The sequence below is a fragment of the Rhinoraja longicauda genome, chromosome 12 (genome assembly GCF_053455715.1).
Source record: "Rhinoraja longicauda isolate Sanriku21f chromosome 12, sRhiLon1.1, whole genome shotgun sequence".
In the NCBI taxonomy this organism is placed as follows: domain Eukaryota; kingdom Metazoa; phylum Chordata; class Chondrichthyes; order Rajiformes; family Arhynchobatidae; genus Rhinoraja; species Rhinoraja longicauda.
Genome location: NC_135964.1, coordinates 8,284,730 through 8,305,943, shown reverse-complemented (window position 1 = coordinate 8,305,943; position 21,214 = coordinate 8,284,730). Strand labels below are relative to the sequence as shown.

Sequence of the window (21,214 nt, the reverse complement as noted above, 5' to 3'; positions counted from 1 at the left end):
ACCTTGGCAAAATGGATTAAAAACTGGCTTAGTGACAGAAGGCAGAGGGTGATGGTAGAAGGGTGCTTCTGTGACTGGAGGCCGGTGTCCAGTGGGGTGCCGCAGGGATCGGTGTTGGGTCCCTTACTGTTTGTAATCTACATTAATGATCTGGATGTCAACGTACAGGGCATGATCAGCAAGTTTGCAGATGACACAAAGGTAGGGGGGGGTGGTGAATAGCGAGGAAGGGATCTGCAAGCTGCAGGAAGATATAGATGAGATGGTCAGATGGGCGGAGCAGTGGCAGATGGAATTTAATCCTGAAAAGTGCGAGGTGATGCACTTTGGCAGGAATATCTTGGAGAGGGAGTACACCATGAATGGAAGGACCCTAGGGAAGACAGGGGTACAGAGGGACCTTGGAGTACAGGTACACAAGTCCTTGAAGACAGCAGGACAGGTGGACAGGGTGGTTAAAAAGGCATATGGGTTACTGGCCTTCATTAGCCGGGGCATCGAATATAAAAGTAAGGGGGGTAATGATGGAATTGTACAGAACACTGGTGAAGCCACAGCTGGAGTATTGTGTACAGTTCTGGTCACCACATTATAGAAAGGATGTGATAGCTTTGGAGAGGGTGCAGAGGAGATTCACCAGGATGCTGCCAGGGATGAAGGGCCTCGGCTATGAGGAGAGACTGAGCAGACTGGGGTTGTTTTCCCTGGAGCAGAGAAGGCTGAGAGGGGACATGATCGAGGTGTACAAGATCATGAGGGGCATAGATAAGGTAGATGGCGGGGAACTTCTACCACTGGTGGAAGGTTCAACAACGAGGGGACATAGATACAGGGTAAGGGGTGGGAGGTTTCGGGGGGATGTGAGAAAGAACTTTTTCACCCAGAGGGTGGTTGGAGTCTGGAACTCACTGCCTGGGGTGGTGGTGGAGGCGGGAACACTCACAACGTTTAAGAGGCATTTGGATGGGCACTTGAAATGCTACAACATTCAGGGCTACGGTCCAAATGCGGGAAAATGGGATTAAAATTAGACTGTGTTTGGTAACGGGCGGCACGGACACGATGGGCCGAAGGGCCTCTTTCTGTGCTGTAGGACTCTATGACTCCAAAGACGTACAGATATGTAGGTTAATTGGCTTGGTAAATGTAAAAATTGTCCCTAGTGTGTGTAGGATAGTGTTAATGTGCAGGGATTGCTGGGTGGCGCAGACCCGGTGGGCCGAAGGGCCTGTTTCTGCGCTGTATCTCTAAACTAAACTAAACAAAACATTTCCTAACTATGTAGGAAGAAACTGCAGATGCTGGTTTACACCGAAGATAGACATAGTCCCATCAGTTTGAAGAAGGGTCTCAAGTCGAAACGTCACCCATTCCTTCTCTCCACAGATGCTGCCTGACCCACTGACTTACTCCAGCATTTTGTATCTACCTTCACATTTCCTAACTACTTTACCCGCACAATTGGCTTCAGAACCAAGAAATTATAAATGACTGCAGGTAACCCTTTTCTTCAGAGATTTTATTTAAGCCACTGAAAGCATTGTAATTTGGTTTAAAATTCAATAATTTTTCACTTTAAAATTGTATTGGAATTCATTGAGTCCATTTGCAAATTCAGACCAGTTTCATGTTACTGCACAATGCAAATAGCTGAGGATACCAGTGCACAAATCAGTTGTTGATAATCTAATGGAATGTCTGTAAAGAATTACTCTGCTCAAATTACTCTATCTCAAATATTACTTTTTCCTCTCCCAACCCCCCCCCCCCCCCCCCTCCCATATTTGTTTCCCATAAAAAGAATCAGCATACAAACGCAAGCATTTAATTGGCTTGTGGTGTAGAAAAGCCTCATCACTAGTAACAAGTGCGAAATTTCATAGAAATTCACGGCAAGAGCTTACGTTTCTAACAAAGTACAAAAGCCGAACCCCCTGCTATCAGGACACACCACATCATTTTCCTTATAGAAATGGTGGCAGTGAAGAAGTGAAATCTAGTGCATTACACCTAAAATGGCTATTTTCCACGCCTTCAGTTTGCAAGTGTGGATGTTTGTGGTTCAAGGCAGCGGGTCCTTCCAGGGCGTGCCTGCATATTCCTGCGAAAAGTGACAAATTGCTCAGAAATGTTGACCGCTATTTAGTCCAGCACAAATGCCGGTTGGCCGAAGTCCTGCCAGCTTACAATGGAACATGGCTGAAGAGAAATGACACAGATTCACCATTGTGAGTTCTTCGAATTGCCTCAGCTAGGATCATAGATATATCAATCACCTGAAAGGTAAACAAACAAGCTCAGTTTGTGCATTCAAAGCATTATTCATTATCTATATATATATATCACTAAAACTCTCATCTTGTATATTTGTGGGTTTGTGGATAGATTTGTTCCCGAAATACAGCCAAAATGGTGCACAATAGCACAACAATTTTAGGCCCATCCTACTCACCATTCCCCTGCGGTCTCGATTGATCAAGTTTTGTTACATTTTAAAAACAATTAACTTAATAAATTTAATAAATGCCTCCCCCCCCCCCCCCCCCCCCGCCGGGAGGACCGGCGCCCGTTCCGACTTGCCCCGCCCCTGACCTTCCTCCCGTGGTGCAGCGCGGCGGTAGAGGGTCAAACAAAATGGCCGTCGCCGCCGAGCTGCCGCTGCAGGAGAGGTTTCCACCCAACGGGTCCACGACTCACTCTGGCCGACGCGATGGCCGCCCGGGGCAGAGGTGAGTGGCTCCCTCTCCCCTTTCCTCTCCCCCCTCGCCCGCCCACGGCCCCAGGGGGACACTCCCAGGCTGGTATCGGGCCTAAGGATCGTCAGTTGGGGGAGGAGAGATTTGGACCCAAAGTCCAAACACCCCCGTCTAGTTCACTATGAAACCCAAATAAAGATTTTTTTTTTTTTACCTGAACCTTTGAGCAAACCTTCATTTTAACTTCTTGTGGAATGGTGTTTGTTACAACAACAGCTTCAAAAGGAGCATTGTTTATTCGACTAATTGCAGGGCCAGAAAAGATACCATGGGTGAGGATAGCATAAATTTTGGTCGCGCCAGCACTTAGCAACCTAAACAGGGAATAAATGAGGTGAAAAACATCAGCAAACATATATTAAAATCTATTTGCACAAAATAAAAATGATCGCTGAATATCTCGAGAATAATGGTGAACTGAAGCAATTGTCCACAGTTGCATTTTCACATTGTGCCCAGACTGCAATGTAAAATCTAACAACATTCTGGCTTTACTGAAACAGTAAAGTGGGATTTTATTTCCTGAATGAAAACTGCCCAAATTCCCCCAAGATAACCATCATACCCGAGGAAGGCAGATCTGTGGACCAATAAGCACATATATACTCCTAACCGTCAGGGAAGAACAAGGACATTGAATTGGGCACCAGGTTACTCAAGCTATGCTATGTGATCATGGCTCATCTCGACTGGCTTCAACCCATCTTTTGTGCCAGTTTCCCCTTAACCTACAACTCCTCAGTCTTTCAAATATTCCCATCTTAAATGTAACAAATAATCTCCACCATCTTCAGGGGAAGCAAATTCCTGATGTTCCCCAAACACCAGAAATTTCTACATATCACTTGAATTTTTCTTTTTGCAGAAGTGTCTCCATGTTCATGACTCTTCCACTACGTTAGCATCCTAAAAACATTGAGCATAGCCGCCCCTGCCCCCACACACAAACCCTATCCCTTATCATGTATCTGTACACTGTAAATGGATCGATTTTAATCATGTCTTTCTGCCTGTAGGTCAGCACGCAACAAAAAGCTTTTCACTGTACCTCGGTACACGTGACAATAAACTAAACTGAGCTGTTGCACTTTGGCCTCATCAGCCTCTGAACACCCACTATAACGAAAGGCAAAGTTAGCCTCTATCCTAAAGGATTGCCTATAACATTGACTTTTTAAGCCGTGACAATAAAGTAAACCGAACTAACCGCCCCCACTTTAGGATTTCATTGTTATATGTATGAATAAGGTCACTCCTCATTATAATACAGAGCAAAACCATCTGTCTTCTCTGAACAAGACAATTTACTCACTTCAGGAACTGGTGCACAAATCTCCGTCAGGCTGCCTCCAATGTAAGTCTATTTTTATTCAGGGTGCAGTTTTCCGGGTGGGGGCCTCACCAACGCCAGGTACACCTATCAAAACCTCCCAACCTCCCCATTCTCAAACTCCAATCTCTTTGCAATAATGTTCATCTCTGAGTACTTGTTGGACCTGCCAACGTTTTGTGATTTCCCATACTGGAACACCAGGACTCCACCGAACACACTACATTTTGATAATAATCTACCATTTGATTCCTCTCACTGTGAAGTCTATGGGTTTGCAATTCCCCACGTCAACCTCAATTTTCCAGGGTTTCAACCAGTTACTCAATCTATATCGCATTGTGATTCTGTGATATCCTCATCACACGTCATCGCCTATTTTCATATCGATGGCAAACTCTGAAAACTTACATTTCATTCCTTCCTTCATGTTATTAAGATAAAAAAAATAAAAAAAACAAGATCTCACCCTTAGAATACCCAACTGGTTACATCACCCAGTATATTTGTGCCTTGTCACATGTGACAATTAAGTATTCCATTCCATTTATATAATAAAAATATTGTTTGTTTGTTTGTTCCTGAACTACAGCCATAACGGTACATGATAGCGCGACAATTTTAGGCCCACCTTACTCATCGTCGTCCCTTTGGTGCTAATGGAAGAAGTTTCATTGAAATTGGTGTTACATTTTTAAAGCTATTCACATTTTAAAGTTTAAATCTATCTCCTAGGGAGGGAGGGGGTGGAGGGAGGGGAGAGGGAGGGAGGATAAGGGGGATGGAGTGGGGGGGAGGGGAAGGGGGTGGAGGGATGGGGGGAGTGAGAGGGAGGAGAGGAGAGGGTGCTGCACCAATGCAGGAGAGGTTTGGGCCCAACGGGTCTACTTGGTCTAGTTCCATATAAAGGACCCTTTTATTCCACCTGTTTTTAAGTGACAGTCAATTTTCAAGCACAAGGTTTTAAGGTGGCATGGTGGCAGAGCAACAGGCACCCAGGTTCGATCCGGACTATAGGTGCCTGTCTATCATATCATATCATATCTATACAGCTGGAAACAGGCCTTTTCGGCCCTCCAAGTCCGTGCCGCCCAGCGATCCCCGTACATTTAACACTATCCTACACCCACTAGGGACAATTTTTACATTTACCCAGCCAATTAACCTACATACCTGTACGTCTTTGGAGTGTGGGAGGAAACCGAAGATCTCGGAGAAAACCCACGCAGGTCACGGGGAGAACGTACAAACTCCTTACGGTACAGCACCCGTAGTCAGGATCGAACCTGAGTCTCCGGCGCTGCATTCGCTGTAAAGCAGCAACTCTACCGCTGCGCTACCGTGCCGCCCGAGTCTGTCTGTCTGTCTGTACGGAGTTTGTACGTTCTCCCTGTGACCTATGTGGGTTTTGTCCGAGATCTTCGGTTTCCACACTCCCTATACGCACAGGTTAATTGACTTGGTATAAATGTACAAAAAGATTGTCCCTAGTGTGTGTAGGGTAGCGTTGTGCGGGGATTAACATTAATCCTGTAGTCGGTGTCGACTCAGTTGGCCGAAGGGCCTGTTTCCGCGCTGTATCTTTAAACTAGACTAAGCAAACTTCAGATCAGAACTGGAATGGTTAGCAAGTTAATAAGCCCAAGCTCCAATATTGATGCAAAGCATATTGTTGTCAAAAACATGTTAAAGTGTAAACTAATTTGACCCATGGTGGACCATTTTAATTTGGTGTCTACGAATGCAGTCTTTTTCCACCTCCCCTCCCACACAACTCCATTCCCAAGGATTTCAGATTCCTTATGTAGGAAAAAAGCCAAATTAAACCCTTTACATGATTAACTCAACATCTAGCTCCCACACACCTTTACATGATTAACTCGACATTTACAAGATACTTGGGCAGATACATGGATAGGAAAAGTTTAGAAGGATTTGGGGGCAAACACAGGCAAATGGGCGTAGCCAGATGGGGAATCTTGGTTAGGCTGGACAAGTTGGGCCGAAGGAACTGTTTCCATGTTGTACGATTTTTTTAAAAACTTAAGCAAAATAGACTTAAATTTAAGGGCATATTTAAGCACCAAACTGATGCTTTTACAGCGTTTTTGCTGCAAATTGGGGAATTTTCACTGCTTTAATTTCAGTACATCTCATTTCAGTTTAGTTTATTGTCACGTGTACCGAGGTACAGTGAAAAGCTTTTGTTGCGTGCTATCCAGCCAACGGAAAGACCATACACGATTACAATCGAGCCATTCGCAATGTACAGATACATGATTAGGGAATCACGTTTAGGTAAAGCCAGTAAAGTCCGATCAACGATATTCTGAGGGTCCCATTGAGGTGGATAGTAGTTCAGGATTGCTCTCTGGTTACGGTATGATGATTCAGTTGCCTCAGCAATTTGTTTTTGGCTTGGTGACATGAACATGTTACAATGCTTATCTGCATCAACGTGTTATTATCTGACAGGGATTCACAAGCCGGAAGTATTGCTCTCACTCACACAGGATGGTCACCAGAGGAAAACAAAGAACATGACGAATGTCTTCAAACATGTACAGTAGATTCATGAGCAGATTTTTAAGTACAACCAAAATATAGCTGGCTCACCTTTGCCTTCTTATCAGATTGCCAGTCCCCAAACTAGATTTTATATTTGTACAAACACAACATTTTTGCAGAAACCTGATACCAGTTGTAGTTGCAACCCACACATTCACTCGTTGAAGCGAAGAAAGCCAAATGTCAAGCAAATACAGTGACTGACCTCCATAAGGAATTTGGTGCCTGTCACAAGGCAAGGGTATTGACCTTTCATTTATACATGTCATGGCTGTGCAGAACAACTGACAGAAGTGTTTATGATCGGACTTTGCAGGCACTGGTTTATCATTGCCACGTGTACAAAGATATGAAAATATTTGTTTTGCATGTCACCCAAGCAAATCCTACCATACCTGTGTGTCAGGTAGTGCACAATTAAAAAGTTCTAAGTATTGTATTCCAGCTACAAAGAAAGAGCAATTTTTTTTAAAGAGCAAGGGCAGCGACACGGTAGATTGGAAGATTGGGAAATCCATCCCGAGCATTCGATAGTCTAGTTTAGAGATACAGCTAGGAAACAGGCCCTTCGGCCCACCAAGACCGCACATGGTAACGCTATCCTATGCACACTAGGGACAATGTTCATTATACCAAGCCAATTAACCTGCAAACCTGTACGTCTTTGGAGTGTGGGAGGAAACCGATGATCTCAGAGAAAAGCCACGGGGTCATGGGGAGAAGGTACAAACTCCGTACAGATAGCACCCGTAGTCGGGATCGAACCCGGGTCTCCGGTGCTGCAAGGCAGCACAACTCTACCGCTGCGCCACCGTGCCATGGAGAAATCCATTCAGGAGTTTGATGACGAAGGGGAAGAAGTGGTCCTTGAATCTGGTGGCGAAGATGCTTCTAATCGTTCGTATTTTCTGTCTGATAGGAGAGAAGAGAGAACAACCACAGTGTGCGTGTGGTTCTTGATTACGTGGCTGGTTTGCTGCAGCAGGAAGCAGTATAGAGACGATGGCCAGGTGGGGAGGGATTGGAGGGGGAGAGGGAGGCTGGCTGGTGTGGTGGACTAGGCCCCGTTCACAACTCTCTGCAATCTCTTGTGTGAGCAGTTGCCATTGCATCCGTCATTCATACGGACTGGATACTTTCCAAGATGCATCTATGAAAATTGGTCAGAATCATCGGAGTTATGCTGCATTTCGTTAGCTTTCTGAGGAAATAGGGGTGCAACAGAGCTTTCTTGGCTCGAATAGGTGGCATTTATTTACACCTCGAAACGTGGAAAATCTTGCCCATCTCCACTTCAGCAACACTGATGCATTGTCCTGGGGGCAACCCTCAAAACAAAGCCTACAAATCCGTTGTGTACATGCTGAATGAGGGAAGTGTAACGTGTGGGATTCTGAAGACTGCTCATTTTAACAATTCACTGCACAAACAGTTGTTTGGACTACCGGGGCTTTGCAAGATTTCTTGGAGATGTTATTAACCCATTTAATAAAGGACCCGCTCTTTAAATAAACACTCCAAATCTTCCACTGATGAAAATGTAAATAGATCGAGGATACAAAAATACAACGGGAGGGATGCAGCTATTAAAATGAATGGTCACCTAAGCAGAGCCCTTTTTCAATGCAAAATGCAGCCCAACCTATCCCGGTGCCCACTAAACCTCCCCTTAATACACATGTATACCCAACTGTAATTCAAGGAAGCAGCTTGGAGGCCAAGGCTTTTGACAAGTTCTCCCCTCCAAGTGCATGTGCAAAACAAAATGGAGAAGCCCCAATGGCAAAACTAACCTTCGTGAACTATGGGGCGGAGCGGTGGCGCAGCGGTAGAGTTGCTGCCTTACAGCGCTTGCAGCACCGGAGACCCGGGTTCCATCCCAACTACGGGTGCCGTCTGTACGGAGTTTGTACGTTCCCCCTGTGATCTGCGTGGGTTTTCTCAGAGATCTTCGGTTTCCTCCCACGCTCCAAAGATGTACAGGTATGTAGGTTAATTGGCTTGGTATACAATGTAAACATTGTCCCTCGTGTGTGCAGGGTAATGTTAACGTGCGGGGATCGCTAGTCGGCACAGACTCGGTGGGCCGAAGGGCCTGTTTCTGCACTGTATCTCTATAACTAAACTAAAACTAGTTTGGCCACAATTACTTACTTATCAGCAGCGTGGCAAATGGTTCCGCATGTGTCTGCCATGTCATCTATAAGAATGGCCACTCTGTCTACAACGTCACCAACAAGCACCATTCTGTCCACCTCATTTGCCTTTTTCCTTTCCTTATGGATGAGAGCAAATTCAACATTCAGCCTATCTGCAATTGATGTCACCCTGAAGGTACAAGAACAAAATAACTGAATTACAGTAAACCAGTAATAGAGTCATAGAGTGATACAGTGTGGAAACAGGCCCTTCGGCTCAACTTGCCCACACCAACCAACAATGTCCCAGCTACACCAGTCCCACCTGCCTGCGCTTGGTCCATATCCCTCCAAACCTGTCCTATCCATGTACCTGTCTAACTGTTTCTTAAATGATGGGATAGTCCCAGCCTCAACTACCTCCTCTGGCAGCTTGTTCCATTCACCCACCACCCTTTGTGTGAAAACGTTACCCCTCAGATTGCTATTAAATCTTTTCCCCTTCACCTTGAACCTATGTCCTCTGATCCTCAATTCCCCTACTCTGGGCAAGAGACTCTGTGCATCTACTCAATCTATTCCTCTCATGATTCTATACACCTCTACAAGATCCCCCTCATCCTGCGCTCCATGGAATAGAGACCCAGCCTACTCAACCTCTCCCGATAGCTCACACCCTCTAGTCCTGGCAACATCCTCGTAAATGTTCTCTGAACCCTTTCCAGCTTGACAACATCTTTCCCATAACACGGTGCCCAGAACTGAACACAATACTCTAAATACGGTCTTATACAAATGCAACATGACCTCCCAACTTCTAAACTCAATCTCAAATTGTTTCTAAAGCCAGAGTAATTAAAAATAAAATGCAATTGTGTCCTTAGCCAACAGCGAATTCGATCGGCTACTTTCACACCTCCGGAAGTAGCAGAGTTGCGTCTCAACTCACCTCTTCGCTCCGCCAGCATCTGGCGACACAACTATAGAATTCTTCCATTCTGGAATATTTTCCTTTATCCACTGCAGTACTGCTGGTTCCGCATACAAGTTATCCACAGGAATGTCAAAGAAACCCTAACAAGGACAAAGATAATTAGTGCAAAGTTATAAAACCACAAGGTTTTATATATGTGGTTTATAGAACCACAAGGTAACAATTTTTATCCCCACTGACATGTCTGACATCTGCTTTGAATATTGAATTCCTGTTTGGCAATTTTGTCGTCTTGGAATCTTGTTAGATTTTCCTTTTTAAAATACCATAGCAAAATGTAATTCTTATTAAGTGAAAATCAATGTGGCATTCAAATTTTTCCTGTTTCATGTCCTGGAGAAGATAGTGTAAGTGTAATTGAAAGATAAAAATATTGATAAAAAGATAAAATACATGCTTGCATGCAACATTTGCTGCATATTAATTTTAAATTCTAAAATCGTCAATAAAGCTGAAAAAGGAATAATATTTAGAGTTTAGTGAATTCACAGATACAAGTAAAATAAGTAGATTTGCTGCAACTTAAATCAACAACCTAAGCGGTTTTCCATTTTTTTAAATCTCAGTTATGATCAAATCATCATCTAATGTCAATGTAACAAGCCGAATAGAACAGGATTCTACAAATTTGCTATTACAAGTAAAATCAGAGACTAATTTTACCACCACTTTGAATAAAGTTTATGTGGGTCCTCCACGCTCTCATCGACCGTGGGTCGAACTGCGAGGCATGTCCGCGAGGCTTCACCGCCGCTGAGGCCTCACCGCTGTCGACGCCACACTTAACGGGCTCCAGCCGTGGCCTCCGTCGCCCGACCCGAGCTTCTACCCGGGCTTCCACGCGGCGACCCGCGAGGCATCGAGACCGCGGCACCTCGACAAAGCCCTCCAGCCGCGTTCCCAGTCCCCAGCCAGCCGCGCGCGGCCCGTCGGGAAGCCTTCTCGTATACATTGTGTAAGCAAGCAAAGAATCTCACTGTGCCTAGTCACATGTGACAACAAAGTATTCCTATTCCTATTCCTAAATATCTCAAAAGGAGCAGGATTCATCCTTTGCCCTCTCCATTGCTTCCAGGATTGAGATCCAAGTACTGCTGACGATAGTGATTTGGGTCCACATTAAGGGCAACTCGACAGGTCAAGGCTTTTATTCATCCTGCAGGGGGAAGTAAAATGCTAGACCAACTCAATCCTGATGACAAGATGGTGTCCCTCTTTCTTGCCATTCAAGAAGAATGTGCATCCACTAACATGTTGTTTGGATTGGTCTTCTGCTGCTTGTCATGTTGGTCTCTGGTCAGCAATACCACTGTGCTGACCTGGCAACACCACCCTGAAGACCAGAGCCCGATGTCCCAAATGCTAAATGTCACCTTGGAGGGAAAATTCTGTGTCATAAGTGATAGGAGCAGGATTAGGCCATTCGGCCCATCAAGTCTACTCTGCCATTCAATCATGGCTGATCTATCTCTCCCTCCTAACCCCATTCTCCTGCTTTCTCCCGATAACCCCCGACACCCGCACTGATCAAGAATCTGTCTGTCTCTTTCTCAAAAATATCCATTGACTTGGCCTCCACAGCCTTCTGTGGCATAGAATTCCACAGATTCACCGCCCTCTGACTAAAGAAATTCCTTCTCCTTCCTAAAGGAATGTCCTTTAATTCTGAGGCTATGACCTCTGGTTCTAGACTCACCCAATAATGGAAACATCCTCTCCACATCCACTCTATCGGTAAGTTTCAATGAGGTCCCCCCTCATCCTAAACTCCAGCGTGTTCAGGCCCAGTGCTGACAAACACTCATCATATGTTCACCCACTCATTCCTGGGATCATTCTAGTAATCGTCCTCTGGATCCTCTCCAGAGTCACTACATCCTTCCTCAGATATGGGGCCCAAAACCTTGGCAGAAAGGTCTTGGTACAATGACATGATACAAGAACATTAGGCTGTGCTCCATCTACTACATGCCCTCCTGTACACCCTCATACTATCTACCCACATATGCCAGTCTCACTCGGTTGAGACCATTCATATCATATCATATCATATCATATATATAGAGCCGGAAACAGGCCTTTTCGGCCCACCAAGTCCGTGCCGCCCAGCGATCCCCGGACATTAACACTATCCTACACCCACTAGGGACAATTATCACATTTACCCAGCCAATTAACCTACATATCTGTACGTCTTTGGAGTGTGGGAGGAAACCGAAGATCTCGGAGAAAACCCATGCAGGTCACGGGGAGAACGTACAAACTCCTTACAGTGCAGCACCCGTAGTCAGGATCGAACCTGAGTCTCCGGCGCTGCATTCGCTGTAAAGCAGCAACTCTACCGCTGCAGCCTATTCCGAAACCATCTTTACACAATTACCCACTTGCCCTGTATTCTCTCTCCTTCAGCTACCCCCCTCATCCTGCAACTTCTGCCTCACCATCATTTCCCTCGCCCGGCTGCTATCAAAACCACCCCTCCTCACAATCCTCCGCACGACAACACTTTTGTGTTCTTGTTCTCTGCCTGTATGAAACTTTGCGAGTCTTCAAGGTACAACAGAAGTCTTTATTACAGTAACTCAATGCTGGCAGGAAGACAACTAAAATGGCTGCCACCCCACGATCTGACTGCACACTCCACACTGTGTACAACCAAGATCACCATGTTCAAAACATCTCCCTTTGTCCTGTGCAGCGCCACCTGCTGCAACGGGTCCTCCCACCCCACACAGTACACCAAACATCACAAATACGGTGCCTCACCTCCCAACAAAATCATTGTAGTGGAGTGCACTCACAGGACAGACAGGAATCTTCAACCTTCAGGCTGGGACTATGTTTATTCACGCTCATACACTGACAATATCTAAACAATGTTTAGTGGAGACACTTAAGGGTGGTCACGGTGGCGCAGCGGTAGAGTTGCTGCCTTACAGCGAATGCAGCGCCAGAGACCCGGGTTCGATCCCGACTACGGGCGCTGTCTGTACGGTGTTTGTACGTTCTCCCCGTGACCTGCGTGGGTTTTCTCCGAGATCTTCTGTTTCCTCCCGCACTCCAAAGACGTACAGGTATGTAGGCTAATTAGCTCAGTAAATGTAAAAATTGTCCCTAGTGTGTTGTGTGTGTAGGAAAGTGTTAATGTGCGGGGATCGTTGGTCGGCGCGGACCCGGTGGGCCGAAGGGCCTGTTTCCACGCTGAATCTCTAAACAATGTGCTGAAAGGAAGTGCAGATGCTGGTTTATACTTAAGATAGACACAAAATGCTGGGGTTACTCAGTGGGCCAGGCAGCATCAGTGGAGAGAAAAGATGGGTGATGATTCAGGTCAAAACCCTTCTTCAGGATTCAGGATTTTGACTCTTCTGCTGATGCCGACCCTCACTGTCTCCCCAGGACTACCGATGCCTCCGCTGCCATCGACCCCTCTCCGTAGACCGGGGCCACCGACTCTGCTGCCACCGACCCTCACCTTTACTCCAGCCCCCCGAGGGCCTCCACCAGCAACTGCGCCGACCCTCGCCTCTCCATAGTCCACCAGCGGGCCGGAGCCATCGCCTCACCCGAGTCCCAGGCTCAGCACCAGGCACTCGGCCTCCACGATGCAGGCCACGTGGTCTGCCTCTGCTGGGTCCCACTGTGCTCACTCTCTCTCTTACAGGGCACCTCAGTAATGATGGGTCATCCCCTTCCCCTTTTAACCAGGTTACCCCGACTATCCCCACCCGTACACTGCTCCTCATGCTTCCTTCCTCCCTGAACCCCCACCAGACCTCGCCTACACCTCCGTCCGCTCCCCTCCCCTGCCCGGCCCCCAACCCCCACCCTTGTCGTGTCTTCACCACCCTCCCTGACCTCCCACTTTCCGATACGGAACGGTCTGTCCTCAACAGAGGCCTCACAATCGTTCCCCTCCGCCCCCCAGAGGTCCGGGCCCGCCATGACATAGAGCTGAGGATGGACACAAAACGCTGGAGTAACTCAACGGGACAGGCAGCATCTCTGGAGAGAAGGAATGGGTGACGTTTCGGGGCGAGACCCTTCTTCAGACCTTTTCCGGTAGCATAAAGCGCAGCGCTTTTCTTCCGTCACCTCTGCCACCATGCCTTTTGCTCTGGGAGGGAGTCCTCACCACCCAGTGATGACCTCTTCTCCCGTCTACAAAGCCCCTTCTCCTCCTGGACTCCCCCAGACAGCCTTTGGACCTTTTCAAAAAGCTGAAGAATGGTTCCTAGCCCAAACGTCACCACCCCCCCCCCCCCCCCCCCTACAATCAGTCTGAAGAAGGGCCCTGACCCAAAACATCACCTATCCATGTCCCTAGGGATGCTGCCTGTCCCGCTGAATTACTCCAGGACTCGGATTCCTTAGGGCGACACAGTGGCGCAGCGGTAGAGTTGCTGCCTTACAGTGCTGGCAGTTCTGGAGACCTGGGTTCGATCCCGACTACGGGTGCTGTCTGTATGGAGTTTGTACGTTCTCCCCGTGAACTGTGTGGGTTTTCTCCGAGAATTTCGGTTTCATCCCACGCTCCAAAGACGTACAGGTTTGTTGGTTAATTGGCTTGGTGTATGTGTAAAAATAAAATTGAAGAAAGGTCTTGACCCGAAACGCCACCCATTCCTTCTCTCCTGAGATGCTGCCTGACCTGCTGAGTTACTCCAGCATTTTGTGAATAAATACCTTCGATTTATACCAGCATCTGCAGTTATTTTCTTATATTCAGACAGTAGCATGTGCAGTGGGAAAGGCATTCCTTACAGGAATACATGAAGGACGGCCCTCAAGCATTCCCTAAAGGAATGGAATAAGTCAAGCTTTCAATTCAATTTAAATTTGGCAATGTTTTCCGACTTTCCTTCATTCACCTACGTCCACAATCTATTTTTCTCTCTCAAGAGATACCTCTGTATCAAACTGCATCAGCATTTTAATCACCTCATGCTTATGGGATGTTCAGCATAATCCCCAATATTTCTAGTTCATAAGATCGTAAGTGATAGGAGCAGAATGAGGCCATTCGAGTCTACTCTGCCATTCAATCGTGGCTGATCTGTCTCTCCCTCTCATCCCCATTCTCCTGCCTTCTCCCTATAACCCCTGACATCCGCACTAATCAAGTTCTTCCTGATTCTATACCCAAATAAATCTCCAGCACACTGACTCCAGCAGACACTCCAGCCAAAAATTAACAGGAATAGATTAATCTGCTGGCACAGCAGCATGTTAAAATGCACAGATGTCAGTTTAATTGATACCGGATATTAAACTGAGCATTCCTTTAGGATTATTGAATATACCATTTTTTTCCCCCCTTCAGATTGGGAAGAATTGCATGAGATGAACAGTTCCTGGAGCGTTCTTTTGACCTTGTATGCAGTATAATTACAAAAAATAACGAGAATGGTTTTGTATTGAATGCTATTAAACATTTAAAGAAACACATCATACAATGAAACCCACCTTAAGATAGTAGAAATTTGGTACCATTGTTTGACCAAGATCATGTGATACACTCACCTGTATTTGAGATGCGTGCAAGTCCATGGTGATAATGTGATCTGCTCCAGCAACCGATAGCATGTTGGCCACTAGCTTCGCAGAAATAGGGGCCCGACTCTAAAATAAGACAGATTTGAATAAGATCTCCATCATAAACATTTGATTTCCAGAAAGTGTCTGATATCCTACAAGAATTAATTTGCTAAGGAGGAATCGGGTTGATGTGACAGTACATGGAACAGTACGATGCAAAGGATAGACACAGAACGCTGGAATAACTCAGCGGGACAGGCAGCATCCCTGGAGAAAAGGAATGGCCGATGTTTCGGGTCGAGGGCCTTCTTCTGACGACCGTCTGAAGGGTCTCGACCCAAAACGTCGCCCATTCCTTCCCTCCAGAGATGCTGCCTGTCCCGCTGAGTTACTCCAGCATTCTGTGTCTATCTTTGGTTTAAACCAGCATCTGCAGTCCCTTTGCAACAGTACGATGCAAGAATTGCCCTTTCAGCCCACCATATCTGCGCCAACCACGATGCCAATCTAACCCCATCTGCTTGCACATTGTATCAGTCTACTCCTCCCCTGTTTGTATCTGTCTAAATGCCTCTTAAACAGTCAATACCCTACTCTGAGTACACGGTTATTTCTTCTGATGCCGCCATTGTATGCATTATAGCTTTTCACAGAAAATATATTGTGAAAAACACTGCCATTGTCAACAGCTTATGTTAGCATTATTTATTTACAGCAGCTATATTTAACAATCTTTCAAATCTTTTTAGCTTAGTTTAGAGACACAGCGTGGAAACAGGCCCTTCAGCCCACCGAGTCCGCGCCGCCCAGCGATCCCCTCATATTAACGCTACCCTTCACACATCGGGGACAATTTACATTTATACCAAGCCAAATAACCTACAAACCTCAACGTCTCTGGAGTGTGGGGAGAAATCGATGATCTTGGAGAAAACGCACGCGGTCACGGGGAGAACGTTGACAGCACCCGTGGTCGGGATCAAACCTGGTTCTCCGGCGCTGTAAGGCAGCAACTCTACCACTGCACCAAATCTGCTCAGTGATACACCTTGGGGGCCTGTCCCACCTCGGCGATTTTTAAGGCGACTGAAAAAGTCATAGCAGATCGCTGAAAAACCGTAGATTTTTTTAACCCTACGACAATGTCCACGACAAGCTACGACAACATACCACCTAGGCGATGGCAAGCTACCGACAACCAGCGACCCAGTCGTCGCGACCAAGGACGTCCAACCTACGACAGCGACAACCGTAGTCAAGCTACCTCCACCTTCGACAAGCTACGACCCTGTCGGTCACAACTAATGACAACGGGGGTAGCAATTTCACGTAATTTTGGCGCACAAATGGGTTGTGGCTAGGGTGTCCGAACATTCATCATCATGACTGCCAGGAAGCAACATATGACGGCATTGCTCTTACATCAAATGCAAGCCCTGCTGCTTCAGCGGCCCTCGCACTTAAAATTCCGCAAGACAAAAGGACAAGAAGAATGGGGAAGAAGAAGCCCAAGAAGAGGTGTGTGTGGTTGAAGCCCTTGTCCCTGAAGAGACCCAACGCAGTGCAATGTCAAAATAAATGAAAATAGTTCGCTTTTCAATGCAGTGCAATGCTTGTGATTGTGTTCATTTTACTGGTCAAAATAAATGAAATTCAAATATTTGATTTTGTTTTATTTTGTTTTATTTTTATTTATTGGTCAAAATAAATGAAATGAAAATTAAAATTTTAAATAAAATAAAAAATTAAGATAAAATAAAATTAAAATATTTGAAAGAGATGCCATGCAAAACTACTCTGAAATACAATAACTTCAAACATCAATCTTTGGTCAAAATGTCCAGAATTTACTTTATTCAAACAAACAAAATTCTTATAAAAGGTGGATCTGCACCGGCGACAATCAAAGACACCTGGCAACAACCTACGACAGCGCCCTCTACAGGAGACGACAAGCTAAGATCATTGGCGTCAAACCAGCTGTCGCCAAAAATTTCCGAGCAGGGAGAAAATTCCGTGGCGACCCGAAAAAAGCTACGATTCATTGGAGACTACTCACGACCATGCCCGCGACAGCCTAGTCAAGTTAGGAAAAGGGGACGTACAACGAGATCTGGGGGTCCTAGTGCATCAGTCACTGAAAGGAAGCATGCAGGTACAGCAGGCAGTGAAGAAAGCCAATGGAATGTTGGCCTTCCTAACAAGAGGAGTATAGGAGCAAAGAGGTCCTTCTGCAGTTGTACAGGGCCCTAGTGAGACCGCACCTGGAGTACTGTGTGCAGTATAAGAAAATAACTGCAGATGCTGGTACAAATCGATTTATTCACAAAATGCTGGAGTAACTCAGCAGGTCAGGCAGCATCTCGGGAGAGAAGGAATGGGTGACGTTTCGGGTCGAGACCCTTCTTCAGACTGATGTCGGGGGTGGGCGTGCAGCATAGGTTTACTAGGTTAATTCCCGGAATGGCGGGACTGTCATATGTTGAAAGACTGGAGCGACTAGGCTTGTATACACTGGAATTTAGAAGGGTGAGAGGAGATCTTATCGAAACGTATAAGATCATTAAGGGGTTGGACATGTTAGAGGCAGGAAACATGTTCCCAATGTTGGGGGAGTCCAGAACAAGGGGCCACAGTTTACAAATAAGGGGTAGGCCATTTAGAACTTTTTCAGTCAGAGTTGTGAATCTGTGAAATTCTCTGCCTCAGAAGGCAGTGGAGGCCAATTCTCTGAATGCATTCTCTGAATGCATTCAAGAGAGAGTTAGATAGAGCTCTTAAGGAGTCAGGGGGTATGGGGAGAAGGCAGGAACGGGGTACTGATTGAGAATGATCAGCCATGATCACATTGAATGGCGGTGCCGGCTCGAAGGGCCGAATGGCCTCCTCCTGCACCTATTGTCTATTGGCAGCCACCTTAAAAATCGTCGAAGTTGGACAGGCCCTTTTGTGACCTCGACTTCATCAGCAAGACCTTATGCCTACTCAAGACAAAGCTTCAGGAGTTTTTATCTCAGATTAAGAGCTCTTACACCTCGTGATTCATGTTCATAAGGAACCAACATAATTAAATGACCAAATTAAACAGCACTGATCTGTACACAATAGAAATCCTAACGACAAGAATCTGTTAAAATTTAATGTAGTTCTACTCGTGTACGACTGGCGACATTGTTGCAGGATTGTTAAAGTCATTCTTAAAATGGCGATAAATGAACGTATTTTCGTCTCCTAGCAGTGAATTAAGTTCTTTTGCAAAAGGAAATCTGCTGTGCAGAGTTCACGTTTGACGTTTACTCCTTGCGATGGCAATCAAACAGATGTCGTTTCTGCCACAACTTTTGATATTCTTCTGTGATCAACCAGCATTAGACACAGTTAATGTAGTAACGTCATGAAACTTTCTTTCATAGAATATAGGTGTTTATCGCGCATCCTCAATTGCGTTCAAAGAGTTTTCAATGTCATTGCTGACACACACAAAATTCAAAAGATTTTATGTCAGCAGTAACGAAGAAATGCAAATATATTTTCAACCTGGAGGTCAACCAGCGAGTGAGGAAGTTCCATTATAGCTGCTGTTTACGTCCTTCTAAGAGGTCGAGGTCACGAATTCGGGAATCGCTGCATTTCTTTGAAGATAAACATTGCCTTCACCAGTCTCCCTAGCGCCGTATAAACAAAGTTACACATTGGGGGATGGAATACGAATTACGCAGGCTGATTCGTCCCTCGTGGTATCAGGCTTTCTGTATAGATGGAGCTTGCGTCACCAAGGCGGTGAAACTGTTCCATCACACTACCCATTTATGCCTTGCACGTGTATAAAATCATGAGAGGAAGTGTGTAAAATCATGAGAGGAATAGATCGGGTAGACGCACAGAGTCTCTTGCCCAGAGTAGGTGAATCGAGGACCGGAGGAGGTTGTTGAGGCAGGGGCTATCCGGACATTTACGAAACAGACAGGTCCAAGGATAGGACAGGTTTGGAGAGATATGGACCAAACACAGACAGGTGGGACTAGTGTAGCTGGGACATGTTGGTCGGTGTAGGCAAGTCGGGCCTGGTTCCACACTCCATGACACTTAGTGGAAAAGGTATGGAGGGGGCCAGAATGTGTGGCTGATTAGATATGCTCTACAAGATCCTTACAAAGAGCACCCTTCCTGAATCGCACCCCAGAATGCTGACAGTTGGGCAGTTCAACATATTCAAAGACGGTTCTATTGAAGTCACTGATTTTGTTGAGGGATATTAGCTGGCATTTGCAAGATGAAGAAATGCTTCTCGCCGTTCATCAATCCAAGCCTGAATGTTGGCCAGAATTTGTTGCATGGCAACACGAGTCATTCCATTAATTAGATTGATAAAATGACACACTCATATGTATTGCATGCTTGAACAATATGTGCTAAGCACACGTAATGCAGCCGATTGCCAAAAAGGTAAAAGTTATGCTGTAATACTTCAAGATCAACAACACCCCTAATGGACATCTCAAAACTACTTAATGTAAATCTAACTTATTTACTGTTTCCATTGCAATCCTTACTGAGAACAAAGAGCATAGTGTAAAATTGACAAAACCAATAAATTACACATTTGTAACAGGCATAAATTAAGATATTTTAAGGTGGGGCAGCACAGTGGCACAGCGGTAGAGTTGCTGCCTTACAGTGCAAGAGACCCAGGTTCCATCCTGACCAAGTGGGTGTGCTCTGTACTGAGTTTGTCTGTTTGCCCTGTGACCATGTGGGTTTTCTCTGAGATCTTCGATTTCCTCCAAAGATGTAGTTTGTAGGTTAATTGGATTTAAATGTAAATTGTCCCTAGTGCGTGTAGGATAGTGCTAATGGACTACTGCAACAGCCTCCTCTATGGCGCACCCTCAAAAATCATCAGTAAACTTCAATACATTCAAAACTCCGCTGCCCGTCTACTCACCCACACCCCGATCCATGACCATATCACCCCCGTCCTTTACAAACTCCACTGGCTCCCCATCCCCCAGAGAATCCAGTACAAAATCCTCCTCATGACCTACAAAGCCCTCCATAACCTGGCCCCATCCTACCTGACTGACCTCCTCCACAGGCACACTCCCACCTGCACCCTCCGCTCTGCTGCTGCCAATCTCCTATCCCCCCCCATCCGGACCAAACTCAAATCCTGGGGGGACAGGGCTTTCTCCATCGCTGCTCCCACCCTATGGAACTCACTACCCCAAACCGTCAGAGACTCCTCCTCACTCACCACATTCAAAACATCACTGAAGTCTCACCTGTTCAGTAATGCCTTCAACCACTGAAGGTCACCTCACCTTCTGTCTCCTTTCTCTGTTTGTTTACTTATTTATCTATTTATTCACTTCCCTATGTTCTTTAAATCCCTGTAAAGCGTCTTTGAGTGTATGAAAAGCGCTATATAAATGTAATGCATTATTATTATTGTTATTATTAATGTGCAGGGATCGCTGGTCAACAACAACTCGATGGGCTGAAGGGCCCTTTTCCACGCTGTATCTCCAAACTAAACACACAAAAAAATTTCAAAACTACCCACTCAATGATTCAGAAATCTCACATTTAAACTCAATACATCAAATTATTTCAATCCAATCAAGCTTGAAGTGAAATATTAAATGAAACACGATCGATTTTGATGGCTTATCAAAGGAAGCCAGACCAAAGGAACCCAGGCGGCACGGTGGCGCAGCGGTAGAGTTGCTGCCTTACAGCGAATGTAGCGCCGGAGACTCAGGTTCGATCCTGACTACGGGCGCCGTCTGTACGGAGTTTGTACGTTCTCCCCGTGACCTGCATGGGTTTTCTCTGAAATCTTCGGTTTCCTCCCACACTCCAAAGATGTACAGGTATGTAGGTTAATTGG

The 21,214-nt window shown here is 45.8% G+C and overlaps 1 protein-coding gene across 1 annotated transcript in view; it reads right to left on the bottom strand.

Annotated features, from left to right (window-relative positions):
* Positions 1 to 1,777: 1,777 nt before the first annotated feature.
* Positions 1,778 to 21,214, bottom strand: part of LOC144598488 (ribose-phosphate pyrophosphokinase 2-like) — a 31,074-nt gene continuing 11,637 nt past the window's right edge. Inside the window, exons 3-7 of the mRNA XM_078408639.1 lie at positions 15,310 to 15,408; positions 9,742 to 9,866; positions 8,809 to 8,982; positions 2,911 to 3,070; positions 1,778 to 2,276 (exon numbers count right to left, since the gene is read on the bottom strand). Of these exons, the coding sequence (XP_078264765.1) occupies positions 2,184 to 2,276; positions 2,911 to 3,070; positions 8,809 to 8,982; positions 9,742 to 9,866; positions 15,310 to 15,408 (651 nt within the window). The 3' untranslated portion in view covers positions 1,778 to 2,183. The remainder of the gene's footprint in view (positions 2,277 to 2,910; positions 3,071 to 8,808; positions 8,983 to 9,741; positions 9,867 to 15,309; positions 15,409 to 21,214) is intronic.